At 37.4% G+C, this 22,868-nt stretch overlaps 1 protein-coding gene across 4 annotated transcripts in view; it reads left to right on the top strand.

The window, feature by feature from the left end:
- Positions 1-22,868, top strand: part of SPMAP2L (sperm microtubule associated protein 2 like) — a 48,248-nt gene that overhangs the window by 9,765 nt on the left and 15,615 nt on the right. For 3 of the 4 annotated variants that reach the window (XM_077757689.1, XM_077757690.1, XM_077757692.1), the window contains exons 2-5: positions 3,336-3,366; positions 11,281-11,346; positions 20,105-20,233; positions 22,547-22,684. In XM_077757689.1, coding sequence (XP_077613815.1) covers positions 3,336-3,366; positions 11,281-11,346; positions 20,105-20,233; positions 22,547-22,684 — 364 coding nt within the window. The remainder of the gene's footprint in view (positions 1-3,335; positions 3,367-11,280; positions 11,347-20,104; positions 20,234-22,546; positions 22,685-22,868) is intronic. The other variant, XM_077757691.1, reaches the window with a different exon arrangement.

The raw sequence follows: 22,868 nt of genomic DNA, 5'->3' as shown, positions 1-22,868 counted from the left end.
GAGATGTTATTCGTTTTTGCTCAAACTCCTTTAGGGGCTTCCTCCTGGTAGCCAAACTGGCAGGGCTCATTGGGATCTGGCTTAACCACAAATTCTGCTGTCCTCTCCCTTTCCTCCAGACACGCTGACCAACTGCCCTACTGTGTCTTTTGCTTGATTCCACCTCAACCTTTATGCTTGCCATTTCTTCTGAAATGCTTTCCCTTTCTCTCCTGGTTAGAGCCAGGATTTGGTTACAGGCTGTCTGATTCCAGAGCCAGTAGCCTTACTCATTAAACAATATTGTAGTAGAGCTCAAACTTGTCTGCTTTGAAAAATACCAGTGCTTGTGTTGTACTTCCAAAGATTGTGGATTTAATTAGTCTAGGGTGTAGCCTGGGCCCTACAATTTTTTTTTTAAAACATGTATTTATTTTTGAGAGACAAAGTGAGCAGGGGAGGGGCAGAGAGAGAGAGAGGGAGACACAAAATCTGCAGCAGGCTCCAGGCTCCGAGCTGTCAGCACAGAGCCCAATGCAAGGCTCAAACCCATGAACAGTGAGATCATGGCCTTATCTGAAGTCAGATGCTTAACCATCTGAAACACTCAGGTGCCCCTGGGCCCTACTATTATTTTTTAAAATTTTTAATGTTTATTTTTGAGAGAGAGAGAGAGAGAGATAGGGAGAGGGGCAGAGAGAGAGGGAGACACAGAATCCAAAGCAGGCTTCAGGCTCCCAGCTGCCAGCACAGACCCCGATGCGGGGTTTGAACTCACCAACAGTGAGAGCATGACCTGAGCTGAAGTCAGATGCTTAAACGACTGAGCCACCCAGGTGCCCCACAATTTTTAAAAGACTCCAGGGTGATTCTAGTTTGGAAACCATTGTGACTCTGCCTTGTTTGGGACATTAGCTAACAATAGCCACCTGAGAGCTATTCTATCCCACCAATTGGTAAGATAACACTGTAAGTATTTACAAAATAAGACTTCAATCTCTACCTGTGGGAGAAACTACTATGAAAGGGCAATAGGAAAAGTGTTATTCATTCATATTATCAGTATTTGCATGAGTGCTGACCTGTGTATATAAAGCTGGAAACCAAGCTTGATATATGTGAAAAGTCCACGGGACAGTGTTGCATCTGTCATGAATGACAGGATGGCTGGGCACAAGGGGTATATTTGGAGGACTACTCTTCCCTTTTTCTTTCGGTCTGAGTCAGTTTAGCCTTAAAAAGTAGAGTAATAGGGGGCTCCTGGGTGGCTTAGTAGGTTGAGCATTGGACTCTTGATTTTGGCTCAGGTCATGATCTCACAGCTTGTGGGATCGAGCCCCATGTGCAGCTCTGCACTAGTGTGGAGCCTGCTTGAGGTTCTCTCTCCCTCTCTCTCTGTCCCTCCCTCCCTCCTCAAGATAAGTAAACATTAAAAAAAAAAAAAAAGTAGAGGAATAGAGAATTTCCCAATTCAAAAATTCCATTTACTTTTTTTTTTTTTTCCAACTTTGTAGCCTATCTCCTACTCTGGTGTAAACTCCTCGAGAGGTAAACATGTCCTGCTCGTTTTCTCCCATCACTGGCATCCTGCTATACGTAGTAGGAGCCTGATCAATACTAGGTTGCTGTGTTTCTTGAAGTGCTGCCACTTTGAAACACTAAAGTAGTAACTAGTAATTCTGAGTACCATTCATCTCCTATTTGCAGAGTACTTTATATTTGTGTCACTACTCTTTATACAGACATACCCATTATCCCCTATCAGAGAAGGGATACTGAGTCTCAGAGAAGGTAAGTAATTTATCCAAGGTTGTAAAGCTGAGTGACAGAACTAGGGTTTGAATCATGTTGGTCTCATGCCAGAGAACACTCACTTTTCTTTACCCAAAACACTTCAGAGGGTAGGAAGTGGTATTTCAGAAGTCTCAGGTATGATTAAAAACTCCAAGAAGAAACTGTCTGGAACAATCTGTCCTTCTGTGGCCTATTATAATAGGCCTTTACATAGCTTGACCTGTATGATCGATTACATTTCCCCACATTTAGAAAAAAACTAAACATGATTATTAATTTGCTTAACCATTTCTTCTGTTTTGGACATTTCAGGTGTATCCAATTTTCCACTGATACTGCAATGAACACTTTTGTGCATACATTTTTGCCTAAACTTGGAATAATTTCTTTAGGGTACATTTCTACAAGTAGAATTAGATTAAGGAATACAAGCATTGCTGATTTATACTGCCACATTATTTTGCCTAAAGTGTACTAGTTTAGATTTCTACCAGCAGTACACAAAAAGACTCATCTCATTTTACTCTTCTTTTTTTTTTAAATAAATTTATATATTTTGAGAAAGAGAAAAAAAAAATGTAAGCAGGGAAGGAGCAGAGAGAGAAAGGGAGAGAGAGAATCCCAAGCAGACTCCATGCTGTCAGTGCAGAGAGCAGAACCTGACCTGGAGCTTGAATTCAAAAGCTGCAATATCATGACCTGACCTGAAATCTAGTGTTTCATTATCCTTTGCAAAAATTTTTTGCTAATTTTATAGTTTAAAAAATAATCTCATCCTTTACTACATTGTTTTGATTACAAGCAAACATAAACTTTTTCTTTTATGTCTTATAAATACATCTTTTTATGTCTTTATGTCTTCATATATGTTTTATGTCTACATGTATGAATTCAGTTTCTATCCTTTGTCCATTCAACTTTTGACACATACCTTGGTGTTTTCTTACTCATCTACACTTTAATAATCTTCAGGTATTAAGACTATTAACCCTTTGTCATATTGTTGCCAAATATTTTCATTTCCTCTTTAAGTTTTAATTTTTGGCACCCAGAAGTTTTAAGTTTTAAATATTTTAATCTATTTATCTTTTTCCTCTATATCTTTTGTTGTCTTTGATTCAGATTAAGTCTAGTAATTTCGATTTTAAAATAAGATATTCTCTTATTTTTGCTCTAATTCAATATTTTAAAAAATGTTTATTTTTGAGAGCAGGGGGAAGGGCAGAGACAGGGATAGAGAGAATCCCAAGCAGGCTCTGCACTGACAGTGCACAGGGCTCAGTCCCATAAACCTGAGATCATGACCTGAGCCAAAATCAAGAGTCAGACACTTAAATGACTAAGCCACCCAGGCATCCCTCTAATTCAGTTTTTAAAAAAAATACTTAACTCCTTGATTTACCTGTGACTTATTTTGGTGTATAGTGTGACATATTTAATTTGGCCATTCCCCTTGATAGTTATTTTTCACAGACTATTTTTCTATTGATTTGTGATGCTGTCTTTATCGTGTCTTTGATTCTTATTGAATCTAATGTTTGTTTTTACTTTTCTTTTTATAGATACTGGTCTCTTTGGCATTGCCAGGAAATGGTAAGATTATAGGTGTAGTACTATTCTTCCAGACTCTAACTAGCTGATGGCACAGACTCAATCTGGGGCGTTTGAAGGGAAAGCCTATCTTGGGGGTTCCTGTGCTTTTTCTTGGTCATAAGGCCTGTTTTTAATGACAATTCCAATGTAAAAAAGGAAACAAGAGATAAAGTGATTAAGAAGTGTGATGGGGGAAGAAGATGGAGATATAGGAAAACTCCCCTTAGATCCACTCAGTGTTTTACTTGTTTGCTAAACACTAGTTGTATATTACATGTTAGGTCTGAACCTTTAAGGGACTTGGGATGTTGCATTGACAATCTCATGTGACATATTTTGTGAAGCTCCGGGTCAATGTGTCCCAATCTCCCCTCATCTCTATTTCAAGTACAGTAGCTAATGAAATTTCTCTATGGGAAAGAGAAATTGTACCTACAGTGCACAAAATAGATGCCTCCTGAACAATCGATGCTTCTTCTTTATTTGGCTGAAATGGAGCTAGAAGAGGTAACAGAGTAGAATCATTAAAGAGAAAAAGCAAGGATTCATATCAATAGCTCATATAGATGAGAAGTAAATAATAACTTTATTTGTATCCATTCNTTTTAAAGTGGGTTAAATCAGGGGCGCCTGGGTGGCTTAGTCGGTTAAGTAAGCGTCCGACTTTCGCTTAGGTCATGATCTCACGGTTCGTGGGTTCGAGTCCTGCGTCGGGCTCTGTGCTGACTGCCAGCTCAGAGCTTGGAGCCTGTTTCAGAGTCTGTGTCTCCCTCTCTCTCTGACCCTCCCCTGCTCACGCTGTTTCTCTCTCTCTCCTAGAAATAAATAAAACATGAAAAAATTAAAAAAAATAAAGTGTGTTAAATCATTCATGTTTATTGTTATTGTTTAACATTTATGTTTATTGTTATTATTTAGACTTTTTTGGATTTTTAAAGTTTTTTTGTTATTTCTTTTGAGAGTGATAGAGACAGCACAAGTAGGGGAAGGGCAGAGAGAGAGAGGGAGAGAGAGAATCTCAAGCAGGCTTTGTGGGGACAGCACAGAGCCCATCGTGGGGCTCAAACCCACGAAACAGTAAGATCATGGCCTGAGCTGAGATCAAGAATTGGACGTTTAAGTGACTGAGCCATCCAGGTGCCCCAACTCTTTTGGATTTCTTATTTGCTTTGTTTTCTAGTTTTCTACCCCCTCAACTCTTCCAGGCAGTAAATACCACTACCTTATCTTTATGTAATGATTTACATTTTAAAAAAATTTTCTTTTCTCACAAGACTCCTGAGACGTTTACAGGACAAATATAATCAACTAGATTCTACTGAGAGAAAATGAAATTCAGAGAAATTATGTCACTTTCCCAAGGTCATATGGTGGCTGAGTTAGAAGAGGTGGTAGAAGAACTAACATTTACTGAGTATTACCAAGTGCCCACTTAACATACCACATTACTTCAAATAAATGTATGCCGGGTAAGCAAACTCCCCTGGGGCTAAGCACACAGTGAAATAGTTTATACCCGATAAGTTTTTATACTTAAAAAAAAAAAAAAAACTGAAGAGAGTGTTTTTTAAAAAACATATTTTTGTTCTTGTTGTTATACCACTTCTTGCTTTTGTTTCACTGGTTAATTTGGCTTGATCTATGAGGAAATTGTGCTATCTTTATTACTTAATCCTGTCCCCACTGACTAAAAAATTATTTTTAGACAAATGTGATGTGCCTGATTGTTATGAAAGAAAATATTTTCTGAATATAAACAACATAGTTAAATGTAGAAGAACATTTTGACTGAGAGAATTGTTTATATTACCCAGTCACTTCAGACCTGTAATCAATACCATAATTACTACTATATTAAGGTATATTTATTGTTCTGCACCCAAGGTAAGGATTTCAAAAACTTTCTGAGCTATTGGTAAACTGTAGGAGACTAATAATCAATGAAGACATGGGACGGCAATGTAATCCTCATTTTAAAAAATCTGCCTTCAAACATGAAAGTCCTTCAACCACATTCTTTTGTTTCTGCACAGGACCATGACTAGACACTGTGAGGCAATGCAAGACATGAAAGAAGGGGGGAAGCCTGTGTAAGATGAAGAGATAGGGTGGAGGTGTAGCTGTGGTGACATAATATACAGAAGTGAATGAAGAGGACAGATGTTAGTCAGATGTCCACACAGAAGAAGCAAATGTTAATGAGATTATTTCCAATTGAACAACAACAACCCAATTAAAGTGTCTATAGGAATAAAGTAGGAAACTGTCATTAGTCTATAAAACGATACATTAAAGAAACATTATTTAGCTAGTGAAGAAAAAGGTAGCAAGAGAAACCTTGGCTTGGAAGTGATGATGGAAGCCAGAAACTAACTTGCTTTAAAAGATTAATGTATATAAGATGTTTTGTCTGCAACTCTGGCTTTCTTTTCCTCCACCTAGCCACCCTCCCTGGAAAGTTGGCTCAGGCTCTCTTGGCAGGACTCACGTGGTGCTTACATGATGAAGCTCTTCTTCTGTTGAATAAAGATGTAGCTTTTTTTTCCCCTCTGGCAATGGACAGTATCTTCATTGTTTCTAAGATATTAAAAGGCATGGCTTGTGGGTTGCATCTTATCAATGACATCGGTGATCCCAAACATTTTACCACCAAAGTACCTTTTAGTTATATGTATCCATGAACATAATCTCATGTTTTGAAAGATTTTTTGTTATTGCTCACAAAACAAACTATATTTGTTAATTTTTAAAAAATTAAGGGCAGATGTAAGTATTAATCAGAGTCTCCTATCAGTATGAGGTAACATGGAGATGATATAGTTTAGAAACAAATTTGGTATTTGCAGTAGCCCTTACAGCCTGACTGTGGATGGTGTAGGATGTCATTTGACCTTTTGAAATATTCTAAAGGTTGTGGACTTCCATTATTATCTTCGCAGATCCCTTAAGTATTTGAGAACTTCAGGCTGGGAACTCTTGAATCAAGCAGCAGAGACCTGAGGGACAAAATGCAGATAGGTTGCTTGCAATAGTGAAGGGGGAAACTAGAAGGGTCCAGTATTAGGCATCGGGGATAAAAGAGTGTGGATGTGGGGTACCATTCTTGCTACCTTCAAGTCTATTTTATCTAGAAACCTCTTCAAGTGATAAAAGCTTACTGATAGTTTACTGATTTTCCCTTATAACGCACTTAAACTGAATTTGTATTTTAAACAATCAAATACTGATTTAGTTAAACTCAGTTAGCATTTGCTGAGCATTGACTACATACTGGCTTTGATACTAGGTGTTGTGGGTGCGAAAGGAAAAAGGAACTAACATTTATTGAATACCTACTCCATGATTAGAAGTTGCTAGGTGTGCAACCCTTTAAGATGGATATAGTTATTTTCCTTTATAGGCGAGGCTAACCACACTGGTCTCCTATTATTTTTCTGGGGCATGCTTCTGCCCCAGGGCGTTTGCTTTTGCTAATTAACCATTGGAATGGGAAGATCTTTCCTTGAAAAATCTGGGTAGCTAGTCATTGTTCAAATATAATCTGATCAGTAATGCCTTCTTTGATCATCCTATTTAAATTGCAACCCTCTCCCCACTGCATACTCCTTAAAACTCTAGGAATTAAGTAACTTGCCCAGGTGTAAGAAAATGGCACTTCATTTGTCCCACTGTTAACACTGTGGCCTGGTTTGTGTGCATCAAATCTCTACTTACATTTCTCCCCTAGCATAGCTTAGGCAAGGTGTTAAGGGGCAAATAAGTTGTAATTAAAGGCTGAAGCAATGCAAATGAATTAGAGGAACATGGAAATAGATAATCTGATTGAAGGATTTTTCCCCCTTGCTTCCCCGCACTTTCCTGAAAGGAGATGCATCAGTCACCATTTAATTAGGGAGGCCATGTGCTTCACATAAGGATTTGCCCATACTTTGTCAGGCCTGAATCCTGCCTGACACCAGGGCCAGGGCTTATTTTAAGAAAAAGACCCCACTGCAAAAGAGAACTGCAGACCAATATCTCTAAAGAACATAAGGTGCAGAAATTCTCAACAAAATACTACCAAATAGAATCCAACAGTACATTAAAAGAATCATTCACCATGATCAAGTGGGATTTATTTCTGGGTTATAAGGTTATTCAATATTTGCAAATCAATCTACATGATACACCACATTAATAAAAGAAGAAATAAGAAGCTTACAATCCTCTCAATAGATGCAGAAAAAGCATTTGACAAAATGTAGCATCCATTCTTGATAAAAATCCTCAACAGAGTAAGGATAGAGGGAATATACCTCAATGTCATAAAGGCCATATATGAAAGACCCACTAATATCCACAACTGGAGAAAAATGAGAGCTTTTCCCCTGAGGCCAGGAACAAGACAGGGATGTCCACTCTCACCATTGTTATTTAACATAGTACTGGAAGTCCTAGCCACAGCAGTTAGACAACAGAAAGAAATAAAAGGCATCCAAATTGGCAAGGAAGAAGTCAAACTTTCACAGTTTTCTAGAAAACCCAAAAGACCTGGCCAAAAATTGCTAGAACTCTCTTTTGTGATACTGGGATAATTTGATTTTGTGTCTAGTCCAGGCTATATTAATGAAAGATGTATTTTCACATCAAAAACAAAAAATTGCTAGAACTGATACATGAATTCAGTAAAGTCACAGGATACAAAATCTATGTACAGAAATCTGTTGCATTTCTATACACCCATAATGAAGCAGCAGAAGGAGAAATCAAGGAATTTATCCCATTTACAATCACACCAAAAAGCATAAGATACCTAGGAATAAACCAAACCAGAGGTAAAAGATCTGTACTCTGTAAACCATAGAACACTTATGAAAGAAATTGAAACTGGCACACACACAAACAAATGGAAAAACATTCCATGCTTATGGATTGGAAAAACAAATATTGTTAAAATGTCTATACTACCCAAAGCAATCTACAAATTTAATGCAATCCCTATCAAAATACCACCAGCATTTTTTACAGAGCTAGAACAAACAATTCTAAAATTTGTATGGAACCACAAATGACTCTGAATATCCAAAGAAGTCTTGAAAAAGCAAAGCAAAGCTGGAGGCATCACAATTCCAGACTTCAAGCTGTGTTACGAACTGTGATCAAGACAGTATGGTACTAGCACAAAAACAGACACAGAGATCAATGGAACAAAATAGAAAACCCAGAAATGGACCCACAACTATATGGTCAGCTAATCCTTGACAAAGCAACAAAGAATATCCAATGGGAAAATGACAGCCTCTTCAACAAATGGTGTTGGGAAAACTTGACAGCAACATGCAAAAGAATGAAACTGGACCACTTTCTTACAGCATACACAAAAATAAGTTCAAAATGGATGAAATGCCTACATGTGAGATAGGAAACCATTAAAATCCAGAGCAGAACACAGGCAGTAACCTCTTTGACATTGGCCATAGCAGCTTCTTACTAGATACATCTCTGGAGGCAAGGGAAACAAAAGCAGAAATGAATTCTTGGGACTTTATCAAGATCAAAGATTCTGCACATCGAAGGAAATAATCAACAAAACTAAAAGACTACCTTCAGAATGGGAGAAGATATTTGCAAATGACATAACTGATAAAGGATTAGTATCCAAAATCTGTAAAGAATTTCTAAAACTCAACACACAAAAAATAATCCAGTTTAAAAAAATGGGCAGAAGACATGAATAGGCATTTTTCCAAAGAAGATATCCAAATGGCTGACACATTAAAAGATACTCCACATCACTCATCATCAGGGAAATATAAAAAGTACAGTGAGATACCGTTTCACACCTGTCAGAATGGCTAAAATCAACAGCACGAGAAACAACAGATGTTGGTGAGGATGCAGAGAAAGGGGAACCATCTTACACTGTTGGTGGGAATGAAAACTGGAGCAGCTGCTCTGGGAGACGGTTTGAAGGTTCATCAGAAAGTTAAAAATACACTACAATCCAGCAATTGCACTACTAGGTATTTACAAAAATACTGATTTGAAAGGATACATGCACCCTGATGTTTATAGCAGCATTATCAACAATAGCCAAATTATGGAAAGAGCCCAAATGTCCATTGGCTGATGAATGGATAAAGAAGATGTGGTATATTTATACAATGGAATATTCCTCAATCATCAAAAAGAATGAAATCTTACCATTTGAAATGATGTGGACGGAGCTAGAGACTATTATGCTAAGTGAAATAAGTCAGAGAAAGACAAATGCCATATGATTTCACTCATATGTGGAATTTAAGAAACAAGACGAATATAGGGGGGAAATGGAAAGGCAACCATAAAACAGACGCTTAACTATAGAGAACAAACTAAGCATTGCTGGAGGGGAGGCAAGCAGGGGAGTGGGTTAAATGGGTGGTGGGTATTAAGGAGGACAGTTGTGATGAGTATTGGATGTTGTATGCAAGTGATGAATCACTAAATTCTACACCTGAAACTAATATTACACTGTGTTAATTGGAGTTTAAACAAAAACTTGAAACTAAAAGAAAAAAATAGTCTATTAAAGAGTTCAGGTGAATTTTAGGAAGAATGCTTTTCCTTTTTGTACATAGAAGCACTTCCTTTGAGTAATTTTCCTGACTTCTTTCCTTATTATCCCTTAATTAGACTCCTGAGAGGGATGGAAATAACTTCTATTTGATGGAACTGAGAGAGAGAGAGAACTGGCCCCTTCTGGATCAGATTTCTTTGGGACCTGTCTATCAATAGGGAGTGATCTTTGTGATCTGTTCTCCGTCACATAGCAAACTTAGCCCCTGCAGGGGGAGGCTTGCCGCTTTGGAGGGAAAGTTCAGTTCAGGATTATCAGGGATCCGTACTACTGTTATCAGTATCATTTAATCAATAATAGAGAAAGTATTTTTATTCTATTTATCTGACTCCTGTGTCTGTTTTTAGTTAGTTCTTAATTGTGGGGAAAAAAGTGTTGTACCCAATAAGGGCCCTTCAAACCCCAAGCAAGTGGATACATAATTACAATATGATCTATAGTAACATAGGTGGTATATTAGTCTCCACAGGATAGGCAATGCTGCAATAACAAATTTGATACAAAACTCAATGACATAATGCAATAAAAGTTTATTTCTCCATCATGTCATAGTGAGTGTGAGATGTCACAGTGAGTGTGAGATGGCTTGACCTCTTCTGTCTTTTAGCTATACCATCTAGAATATGTGGCTTACAGAGTCACTGCAATAGGGGAAGAGGGGAATGGAGCAGGCACATTAGCTCTTAAGTGTGTTGCCCTGGAAGTGATACTGAACACCTCTGCTGAAGTTATACATAACTCTATTCACATGGCTCTAAATTACTGAAGGGAGGCTTGGAAATGTAGAGGAACACATGGATACTTGGTGAGCACAAACTCTGCTGTAGGTAAATTCAGAACAATCAGTGAACGTTCAAAGGAGCAGAGTAGGGAAGAAAAAGGGTTGAGTGGTACTCAAAGTATACTTTACCTATTTCATAGTTTTACCAAAGCCAAATATTCTCACTGAAATTTATCTGTACAATCTCTTCAGAATCCAGTGCCATCAAGCCATTTACAAATTAATATGAGAATTGAGGGTTTTCCCCATTAAGTGTATGTTTTACCTGGCATCTTCTGGAGACAATGTGCTCTTGGTTTAATTGCATATTTATTGTTTTTGTTTCACTATGTACTATATTAGCCATGATTCTAGGAGAGAGAATTTTGGGTTCACAATATTTTTGAATACTTTGAGATTTCAGTATTCTTCAGATTACATCAAATAGTGCTTTGGGTCCCTCCTCCTCCTGCCCAAGACAGGATTTGTATGAGTAGGAGTCATCTAATATAACCATATTTGTTGAGCATTCTCTTAATCAGCTGGTATTTGTTAGTTTGTTTTCTAGGAAGAGAATCCAAGATCTTTCTAGGCCTAAAAGGCAATGGGGAACCCCAGATAGGTAAGGCAACATTACATAGTCTAATTTGTGAAGAGTGTGTTCCTTACATTAAATAGGTAAGTATTCTTACTTGCTCACTAACCTGTATCCCAGGTTTATTCACCTCTGTGCTCAGCTGAATCCACTGAACCAGTATTGTCCCCTCAGTTAAGTCAACATATGGAGGGTTAGCCCTAAGTCAGTAGTTTTCAAGTTTGTCTGCACATAGAATCACCTGGGACTGATGCCTGGGCCCCATTCCCAGAAATCCTAACTTACTTTGCCTGGGGTGCAGCCTAAGCATTGGGAGTGTTAAAAGCTCCCCAGATGATTCTAATAAACATACGGATTTGAAAACCACTTTGAAAATCTTGTGTCCATCCTTTGGGTTCAACTCCTCCTAACATACTGTCTCTAAGCCTCTGCCTAGAGAATACCTGTTCTCTGAATTTCCAGCCAGTTGGACCCACTGTCTTCCTATCCTTGGCCACAGGACTCCCCCTTTTCTTCTTTGGTTCCTGAGTAAAACCTTAAATTTTTCCCTTTTTTTTCCTCATCTCCTATTGCTTTTACAAAATAATACACTTTATTTTTTAAGTAGTTTTGGGTTTACAGAAAAATTGGCCAGAAGTACACAAAGAGTTTCTCTATTACTACCCACTCCTCGTGTTTCCCGTATTAACATCTGGTGTTAGTGTGGTACATTTGTTACACCTGATGAAGAAATATTGACGTACATGAAAGCCTATAGTTTACATTAGGGTTCATTTTGTGTGTTGTTCAGTTCTATGGACTTTGACAAATGCATGTCATGTATTCGCCATTACAATATTATGTAAATAGTTTCACTGCCCTAAAAATTATCTGTATTCTACCTATGCATCTCTTTCCTTCTGTGGCCCCTGTCTGAAATGCTGGCAACCACTGATTTTTTGACTGTATGTATAGTTTTGCCTTTTCCAGAATGGCATAGTTAAAATGATATAGTACATAACTTTCCCAGATTGGCTTCTTTCACTTAATATGCATTTAAGATTCCTCCATATCTTTTCATCGCTTGCTAGCTCATTTCTTTTTAGCACTGACTAATTTGATTATCCATTCATCTATTGATGAATGTGTTGTTTCCTTCTAATTTTTGGCAATTATGAATACAGATGCTATAAACATTGATGTGCAGGTTTTTGTGTGGATAAGAGTTTTTAACTCACTTGGGTAAATACCTAGGAATGCAATTTCTGGGTCATATGGTAAGAATATGTTTAGATTTATAAGAAATTGCCAAATATCTTCTAAAGTGTCTACCAATCCCACCATCAATGAATAATACTTCCTGTTGTTCCATATCCTCACTGGCATTTGGTGTTTTGTATTTTAGCCATTATAAAGGTGCGTAGTGTTATCTTTCTCATTGTTTTAATTTGTAATTCTCTAATGACATGACACTGGGCATATTTCATATGCTTATTTACCATCTGCATATCTTCTTTGATGAAGTGTATGTTCAGTTCTTTTACCCACTTTTTAATTGGGTTGTTTGTTTCCTATTGTTGAAATGTAACAGTTGTCTGTATATTTTCAATGCCAGTCCTTTTTCAGATGCTATAGATTGAATGTTTATAGCCCCCCCCAAATTCATATATTGAAACCTCATCCTCAATGTGATGGTATTAGGAGGTAAAGCCTTTGGGGGTGATTAAATCATAAGGATGGCACACCCATGAATGGGATTAACGTCCTTATAATAGAGACCTCAGAGAACTCCCTTGCCCCTTCAGCATTGTAGGAACACAGCAACAATATGCCTGGCTATAAACCAGAGAGCATGTCCTTACCAGGCACCAAATCTGCTGATACTTTGATCTTGGACTTCTGAACCCCCAGAATTGTGAGGAATAGACTTCTGTTGTTTATAAGCCACCCCATCTCTGGTATTGTTATGGTAACCTGAATGGATTAAGACATCAGATATGTGGCCTTGCAAATCTTTTCTCCTAGTCTGTGGCTCGTCTTTTGTAGAGCAAAAGTTTTTAATTTTAATGAAATCCAGTTGATCAAATTTTTCTCTCATGGATCATGCTTTGGTTGTATTTTAAAATGCATTGCTAAAACTAAGATCACCTAGATTTCCTCTTGTGTTACCTTCTAGAATTTTTATAGTTTTGCATTTTACATTTGTATCTATGATACATTTCAAGTTAGTTTTGTGATAGGTGTAAGGTCTGTTTCTAGTTTTTTTTTTTTTTTTTTTTTTGGCATGTGGATGTCCAGTTTTCTAGCACCATTTGCTGAAAAGACTATCTTTTCTGTATAGATAACCTTCAATCCTTTGTCAAAGATTAGCTGACTGTATTTGTGTGGATCTATTTCTGGGATCTCTATTTTCCTATTGATCTATTTGTCTATTCTTTCACCAATATGATTGTCTGATTACTGTGGCTTTATAGTAAGGCTTGAAGTCAGGTATGAGCAGTCCTCTAATTTTATTCTTTTTTAACATTGTGTTGGCTATTCTGGATCTTTTGCCTCTCCACATAAATTTTAGAATCAGTTCGTGAATGTCTACAAAGTAACTTGTTGGGATTTTGATTGGGATTGCACTGGATCTGTAGATCAAGTTGGAAAGAAGTCACATCTTGATAATATAGACTCTTTTCTATCCATGAACATGGACTCTATCTCCATTTATTTAGTTCTTCCTTGATTTCTTTCACCAGAGTTTTGTAATTTTCTTTATATGGACCTTATACATATAATGTTGGATTTATACCTATGTATTTCATTTTTTTCTGCTGCTATTGTAAATAGTGTTATATTTTAAATTTCAAATTCCAGTTATTCATTGCTGGTATATAGGAAATCAGAATTTGTGTATCAATGTTGTATCCTGCAACTTTGCTATAATCTAGAATTTTAATTTTTAAAAGGCTTGCTTTTAAACATTAAGAATATAATATGCTTTAAATTCTCTCTTTTTCATGGATGGGTAGATACTCATATACATTGATGAGAAGCATGCATTGATAAGAGATGTGTTAATGAATATTGCTAGAACTGTCAGTAATCTTAGAACACTTCTCTCCAACTGGCTCCTTTTCCATTAAAAAATTTGAAGGAGTGATTTAATTAGGAAATTGAGTTCAGAAAAGTTAAGTAACCCAGCTTGCAGGTACCAAAATTGGGATTTGAATCTATGTTCATGGCCCACAAAGCCCATTTACTTACATTATATCACAATGGCTGTTTTAGGAAGGTGTGGTCTCTTTAATGGCATGCAGAAATAAAGCCAGGTTAATTTATTTGAGGCTATTACAATAATGTAGTAGAGAAATAATGAAGGCTTTTCTTAAGAGAGTGGCTTTTAAGGTTACAGAAAAGGTTAGAGTTAAGCTAAAGATGGACAGGACTTAGCGACAAATGAAGAACTTGAGGGAGAGGAGGAGTCAAATATGATTTCTAGGTTTCTGTTTTTATTTTTAATATTTTTAATTTTTATTTTGAAAGAGAGAGTGTGTGTGCACAAATAGGGAGAAGCAGGCGGGGGGTACAGAGACTCCCAAACAGGCTCCACATTGTCAGCACAGAGCCTGTGCTTAAGCTCAGGAACCCTGAGATCATGACCTGAGCTGAAACCAAGAGTTGGTCACTTAACTGACTGAGCCACCCAGGTGCCCCTCTAGTTTCTGTTTTTAGAAATAAGGTGAAAATGCTATTACAACTGCAAAAGGAAATACAAGAGGGGGATAGGTTTGGGACAAAGGTACACTTGGTCATGTGGGATGGTTTTCAGGCATCCAGTAAGTATTTGGAAATGCAGATTTAACACTCAGAAGAATACTTGAGAATTCTTGGAGATACTGTTTTGGAAACAACAGTATTTAATGGTATATATTTTTGAAATATTGAGGAAGGAGGAATCGTGGGGCACATGCCATTGTTTAAATTGCGAAAGAGATACTACCTAAGGAAACTGAGAAGGAGGAGGCAAGAGAATTAGAAGACAGATATTAGCTGAACCTATTGTGGCAATTATTTCACAATACATATAAATCAACCATCATGCTGTATGCTTTAATCTTATACAGTGTTATATGCCAATTATTTCTCAATAAAACTCAGAGAGAGAGGGAGGAAGGGAGGAGAGAGAGAGAGAGAGAATGAGAATGAATCAGGAGAGGGCCTCAAAAGCCAAGGAAGAAAATTTTTAAAAGAAAATGGAACCTATGAGGATACATTTAAAGAATTTGTGGTTGGCCAGACTGACAAAGAAAGATTAAAGACCAGCTCGTAAATCTTCAAGTACATAAAGCAGTTTTATAGAGATGAAAGCTAAATAAATCCTTGTTACAGTAGGAGAAATTATAAGAATTTCAGAACAATTACACTCTGGACATAGACCAATGAAAGCTGTTTTGTGTTTTCTGACTCTGGAAATATGTAGAGATTTAGCTGTTCAGAAAAGGATGACTGAACACAGGACTCTCAACCATATGGGTTCCTTATTCTAGAATTCTAGGGGTGTGATTGTGCCAGACCTTTGTTATACTTCATAGATGCATCAAACAGGTATGATATGGATAAGAATTCTATGCTCTGGGGTCAAGTTCTCATCATGGACCATAGAAGATTAAACATTTATTTCCTTGGTATTATTAGCTACGTAACAACTAAACATAAGTGATTTTTAAATGTTGTCAAAGTAGAGTGAAGAGTCATCTGCATAATATGTTACTGTGACATTTGGTTAGTCTCCCCACTTTCTGATGAACAGTGTGTCCAGGTTTTCTTGACTGTACAGTCTCTGCTCTTTCTCTTCCTATGGATCCTTCTCTTCCAGCTTATTTTGAGCCAGATCTCCTGCCTTTTACATAATCCTCAATACTGTTAGTTTATACTATGTATTTTCTAGTTTTTAATGAACAAAAGTCTCAAGCAGATAATGATCCCCTAAGGGTTCATCATAAGAACGATATATCTCCTAAGGGTTCATCATGAGAACCATATATTATGAACTTAATTTAATAAGTTAAATCAAGTGTCTAAAATACTTTTGTTTTGAAATTGCAGCAGTGAATACAAAAACAATATACACAGATGAACATTGAACAACACAGGTTTGAACTGATATCCAGATTTTTTTTAGTAGCTAATATGCACTTTTAATATAACATTAATCATTATGACCATCGAGTATAATGGGAAAATGCAGAATAGGAAAATCTGACCCTGTAATATATATTTTTTTGGTTTTGATAGAAATCATATTTTTCATCATCATTTATATATGGAGCAAGATTTTTTAAGCAGAATTTTTAACTTTTGTCTCTTCATTTGGCTTGATTTTTGGAAACATAATGGATATGTAACAAACTGCACATATTACAAGTGCACTACACTAATTTTTGACATACATACACACATGAAATGTGTTCATCACCCCCAAAAGTTTCTTCAAGCAGCTTTGTAACCTCTCTCCTGTTAATTCCTGCTGCCTTTCTCCAACCTAAAACCAAAACAAATATTTATATCCTTTCTGTGACAACAGATCAGTTTGAATTTTCTGGAAATTTACATAGATGGGATCATACAACATGAACTGTGTTTTGTGTTCTCTCTTTCATTCAGCATATTTTGCGATTAATCCACTTTATTGCACATATCCATAGTTTATTCATCTCTATGGCTGAACAGCATTCCATTATATGATTATACCAAAATTTGTTATCCATATACTTGCTGGTGTACATTTGGTTGTTTAGAGATTTTTGCCATTATGAATTAACCTATTGTGAACACTTGCGTATAATTCTTTGNGAGAAAATGATCTAGTTTCATTCTTCTGCATGTTTCTGTCCAGTTCTCCCAGCACCATCTGTTAAAGAAGTTATCATTTTTCCATTGGATGCTCTTCCCCACTTTGTCAAAAATTAGTTGGCCATACATTTGTGGATCCAATTCTGAGTTCTCTATTCTATTCCATTGTTCTATGTGTCTGTGTTTGTGCCAATACCATACTGTCTTGATGATAACAGCTTTGTAGTAGAGCCTAAAGTCTGGGATGATACCCAGAGTTTTTGATAAATACTCTAAAATTACTATAAAATATTTTCTCTTCCTTATGATTTTCCTTTTAAAAAATATTTTAATGTTTATTTACTTTTGAGAGAGATAGGTGGGAAGGGGCAGAGAGAGAGGGAGACACAGTATTTGAAACAGGCTCCAGGCTCTGAGCTGTCAGCACAGAGCCTGATAAGGGGCTCGAACTCACCAAGCACAAAATCATGACCCAAGCTGAAGTCAGACACTTAACAGACTGAACCACCCAGACGCCCCCCTTATGATTTTCTTAATAACATTTTCTTTTCTCTAGCTTACTTCATTGTAACAATACAATGTATAATACATATGACATACAAAGTCTGTGTTCATTGACTGTTTATGTTATCAGTAAGGCTTCTGGTCAAGAAGTGGCTATTAGTAGTTAAGTTTTTTGGGAAGTCAAAAGTTGTTTTCAGCTGCATGGGGGTTGTGCTCCTAACCCCTCATTGTTCAAGGGTCAACTGAATATATGTCACCTTTGCTTCCTAATTCCTCACTCCCTTAGCCTCCCTCACCAGAGCTTTGATATTTATCCCTAAGATGTTCTTTGCTTTTTCTATTACTGCTGATGTCCTCCTGGCCAAGTCTTATTGTCTTTTTTTTTTTTTCCAGTTTCTATTCTTGATGTGTTATATTTAACTCTTTCTGACAACATTTGATTCAGCTTGTTTTGAAATCTTCCTCTCCCATTCCATGGTGCCCTTACCTCTATCCACTAATCTTCTCTTTTGGAAGCATAGTTTCTGTCTTCCCCAATGTCAGTCAGTCCCACTGTGACCCTTGTCACCTGAGGCCCCGACTTCTGCTGTAGCATCTTCTTCTCCCTGTGATCATTCTCTCCTCTCTGCCCTGTTTCATATCAATATCAGCTGAGTCCCCAGTTTTCATCATTCTTTCATTCATCAAACTATGATGGAGCACTTGTCATATATAGCACTAAAATATCCTAGGGGGAAATCTCCAAAAGATTAAGTCATGCTCCTTCCGTTGGATGAACATACCGGCTAGAGAGGCAGTCACTCTGTCAAAACTGTGGAGGATGTTGTAAGCCACAGTAAGGAGCTGGGACTCCATTGTAAAGCCAATGGAAACCTTTAGAGTCTTAAACAAGGAGGTGACTTGATCAAATTGGAGTTTAGAAATATCACTCTTGCAGTGGTGTGGACAAAGGAGTGGGGATGATGGGATCTGGACAAGGAATGTAGCCATGAAGATAAGGAGAAATGGACACATATAAGCTATATTTAAGAAATGGAATCCGCAGAATGTGAGGATGGGGATATTAATTCATTAATTAATATTTCTTTTTTTAAATATTTTATTTATTTCTAGGAGAGAGAGAGAGAGACAGCGTGAGCAGGGGAGGGTCAGAGAGAGAGGGAGTCACAGACTGAAACAGGCTCCAGGCTCTGAGCTGGCAGTCAGCACAGAGCCCGACGCGGGGCTCGAACCCACAAACCGCGAGATCATGACCTAAGCGAAAGTCGGACGCTTAACCGACTAAGCCACCCAGGCACCCCCATTAATTAATATTTCTAATGGTGACTCTGGCTGATGCTTACAAAGTAGAGAAATAAATATTATAAACAAGAGTATCGACAAAGTTAAAAATAGGGCCTTATATTTTTACTTGTTTTAGTTTTTATTTATTTTGAGAAAGAGAGAGAGTGCAAGCATGTGCATTTGTACGTGTGTGCATGAGTGGCAGAGGGGCAGAGAATGAGGGAAAGAAAATTTCAAGCTGGCATCGTGCTGACACAGTGCACATTGCCGACATGGGGCTCAAACCCACCAACTGTGAGATCATGACCTCAGCTGAAATCAAGAGTTGTATGCTTAACTGAGCCACCCAGCAGCCCCCAAAATAGGGCCTTTTAAATAGTAAGCTCAATTAATTGGCAATTTTAGTTATGTGCAAAGTTAGGTTACCCAGGCACCTTCTTCTGGCTTTTTGGCAAGGCTTTCAGGGTCTCCTTCTGCCTGCCCCACCCACTGCAGCAATGCTCCTTAATCATTTCCCAGCATGACTTTCTGCTCCTGTTCACACATGCCTTGACCAATACTGTCTAAACATGCTTTGACAAAAATTTGATTATTCCCATTTCTCATGGTTACCCCAATATGGAATGTGCCTCATTTCTGGCAGTCTGTGGCTTTTACTTTCTTCCATAAGCCTCTTCAGGTGAATTCCACACTGATTCTCCTCCTTTTCACCTTCTGCACAGTAATTGTGCCTATATTATGGAATAAAAGATCTAATGTCAGTAAATACTTAGCTCACTGCCTGGCCCACAGTATTTCAGAAATGGATGCTATTAATATAACCCTGATCCTATTTTATTTTCTGACCTTCTGGAACAGGGCTTCACCCACAGTGGGAGCTCAGTGTGGATAGATGGCATGCCCATTTTATGTTCACCTGATTATAAATTACAATGTTAATTATACAGTGGCAGAAACGGAACTCTTTCTGATTTTAGGAAAAGAGGTAAAACAATCTTATTTTATTCTTATTTTAACTACCATAAATAGCTGACCTGTTTCTGATGCCTGGAAACTGTTGCATTCTGTAATTAAGATAGTTCTGGAAGTGAAGTAAAATCAGTACAGACACCATCAAAAGACTTTTCTAAGATTACTAGTGAATTTCTTACCATTTGATTCTTCTGCTTTTTAATAGAAAACTGTTTTGGGGGAATCAAGATCCTATTCGCCCTATTTCCCAGATAGCTTTGAAGGCTCAGCTGACCAAAAAACTTGAAGACCTTGCCCATCCCAAGGAAGTCTCCCACCATTATGTACCTAACAGGTTAGTGTTTGCATGTTATCAGGTTACATTAGTAAGAGTCCATAGGGAAAATGAACACAGAATCTAGCCCTTTTATCTGAAAGCCATAAATTGTCCAAACAATGGTAAAAAATTATTGAGGATTAAGGATTCTATATATTTCCTAATCTGATGCTACAGGAAAACTTGTCCAAAGCAAGACTAATATTTAGCCATTGCAAACTTATATTCTATTTTATAATGTTTTAGCTTACTAGGATTTTGAGTTTCTAATAAAGTGGTAGTATTACCCCAGGGTGTGTACCATATATAACATTGTTGTGCATGAACTATTTATGCATGCAACTTTTCATGGATTTTGTATACCACCATGGACTTGATTACCATGAATTAATTACTACATGTGAAGGTAAGAATATTGTTAAGCCTCTTGATACCCATTGCCAGTTTGCTTTTAATGCATATTTGTTGAATGACTAGGCTTTCTGCTGGTTGGTTCTTTGAGGAAAAACTGTGGAGCAGGGGAGGGAATGAACGCAAGTAGTGAGGGAGGTTAACGTAACAAGAGAAAGTTGAAGATACCAATATTTATCTGAAGTTTGGTTTCCAAGATAATTGATGTGGCCATTTTTCTCTTTTTGATATACAACTTTAGTCAAAAGTCAGTAAACTTTTTCTGGAAGGGGGCAGATAGTAAAGCTGACCATAACATCTCCATCGCAACTACCCAACTCCACTACTGTAGTAGGAAGCAGACACAGATATTATGTAAACTGAGCATGTCTGTCTTCCAATAAAATTTTAGAATTTTGCATCTATATTTATGAGGGGTATTCATCTGTATTTTTGTTGTGGCATCTTTGTGGTAATGTTGTTTCTTATAATGTCTTTACTCGGTTTTGGTAATGCTGTCTTCATAGAATCAATTGGAAAATATATGAAATTGGCATTTCTTGTTTATGTATTTCATAGAATCCACAGTGAAGTCATCTGGGTCTGGAGTTTTTTGGTAGGAAGGTTTTTAACTATAAATTCAATTTATGTAATAGATACAGGGCTGTTATGAATTTGTCAAATTAACACGTTAAATGGAGCTTGGGGCCACAGTTCAACAACAGAGCATAACAGAAATTGAACTAGAAAAGTTTATCTCTCACAGATTCTAGAAGAAATACCTAGCATGCCTTGAGGAGTCACATGGGTGGGTTAGGACAGAGTGCAGAGAGAGGCAGGACCTGGGGCACATGTCTTATCAGAACTTGCAGGTGGAGTGCTTTGGGTTTCCCAGGCAAAGGCCAGATTGGTCAGTTCAAACCAAAGAGCAGAGTTTTGGTAAACTGCTTGGAAGTCATATCTAAAGGATGCACAACAGGAAGGCATTGGGCATCAGGTGACAAGGACTGTTGTTGAAGTCCTATCAGGAATGTACATTTACTTATGCCTCCATGGACTGTTNACCCACGAACCCCGAGATCATGACCCAAGTGAAAGTCAGACGCTTAACCGACTAAGCCACCCAGGCCCCCCGGGGCCAGTATGATTTTAAGGTCCCTGGAGGCTGCTTGCCTAAACAAAATGGGTGCTGAGGCAGCAATACCATGGAGGAGCTTAGTTAAACTCCTGACAGGGATATTCAGATTATATCTTTCTGAATGAGCATTGGTAATGTGTATCTTTCAAAGAATGTATCCGTTTCACATAAATTTTAAAATGTGTTGGCATAAAGTTGTTCATATATTCTTTTATTTTCCTTTTACTATCTGTCCAGTCTCTAGTGATTGTCTATGAGAGACTAAGAGAGTATTTGGTTTTAAAAGTAGACAATTTCCTCCTTTCATCAGCATACTTTTTGGTCTATTTAGAAGATCCAGTCTGGGATTCCTGAGTGGCTCAATCAGTTAGGTGTCCGACTTCGGCTCAGGTCATGATCTCACAGTTTGTGGGTTCAAGTCCCACATCAAGCTCTGTGCTGACAGCTAGGAGCCTGGAACCTGCTTCAGATTCTATGTCTCCCTCTCTCTCTGCCCCTCTCTCCCTTTTGCTCTCTCTCTTTCTCTAAAATAAATAATAAACATTAAAAAAATAATTTATGAGGTGCAATTTATTTATTACAAAAAATTAATCTGTTTTGGAATGGAATATTAGAAGCTAGCTGAAACCTGATGGCTGAAACTATTTCTGATTTTTTCCTGTGTGGAGAATGGCTCAGCAGTACAGGGGTAAATGATCATACTTGCTCCTAGGTCTAGAGCTGGAGGTTAGTGTTGGAAATTATGAGAATAATTTTAATTCATATTCATTTCACTCTGTTCTTTTCTCTTCTACAACTTTCAGGGCTCAATATTACTACAGCTGTGGTAGAGAGTCTATAATCTGGGAGATCCCTTCTGCTGCATTGTTTAGCCAACCCTCTAAAAGGATCCAGCAGCTGGCACTGCCCAACAGATTCAAGAAAAATTATCTAATAAGCAGGTAAATACCTTGACAATCTCCATAAATTCTAATCTAAATAGTTAAATCTCACAATATTTTACTTATTTTAATGTATGTAGTTTTATGAACTAGAAGTCCACTTATGTTCAAAGAATCAGGGTAAAAGGATCAAATATTTGCAGCAATTGTAGGTAATCAGAAGGTCATCATCAATAATTACATT

This window comes from Crocuta crocuta, unplaced genomic scaffold (genome assembly GCF_008692635.1).
Source record: "Crocuta crocuta isolate KB4526 unplaced genomic scaffold, BGI_CrCroc_1.0 scaffold282, whole genome shotgun sequence".
NCBI classification, from domain to species: domain Eukaryota; kingdom Metazoa; phylum Chordata; class Mammalia; order Carnivora; family Hyaenidae; genus Crocuta; species Crocuta crocuta.
The sequence above is the reverse complement of the archived record's forward strand: the minus strand, read 5'-3'. Positions and strand labels throughout refer to the sequence as shown.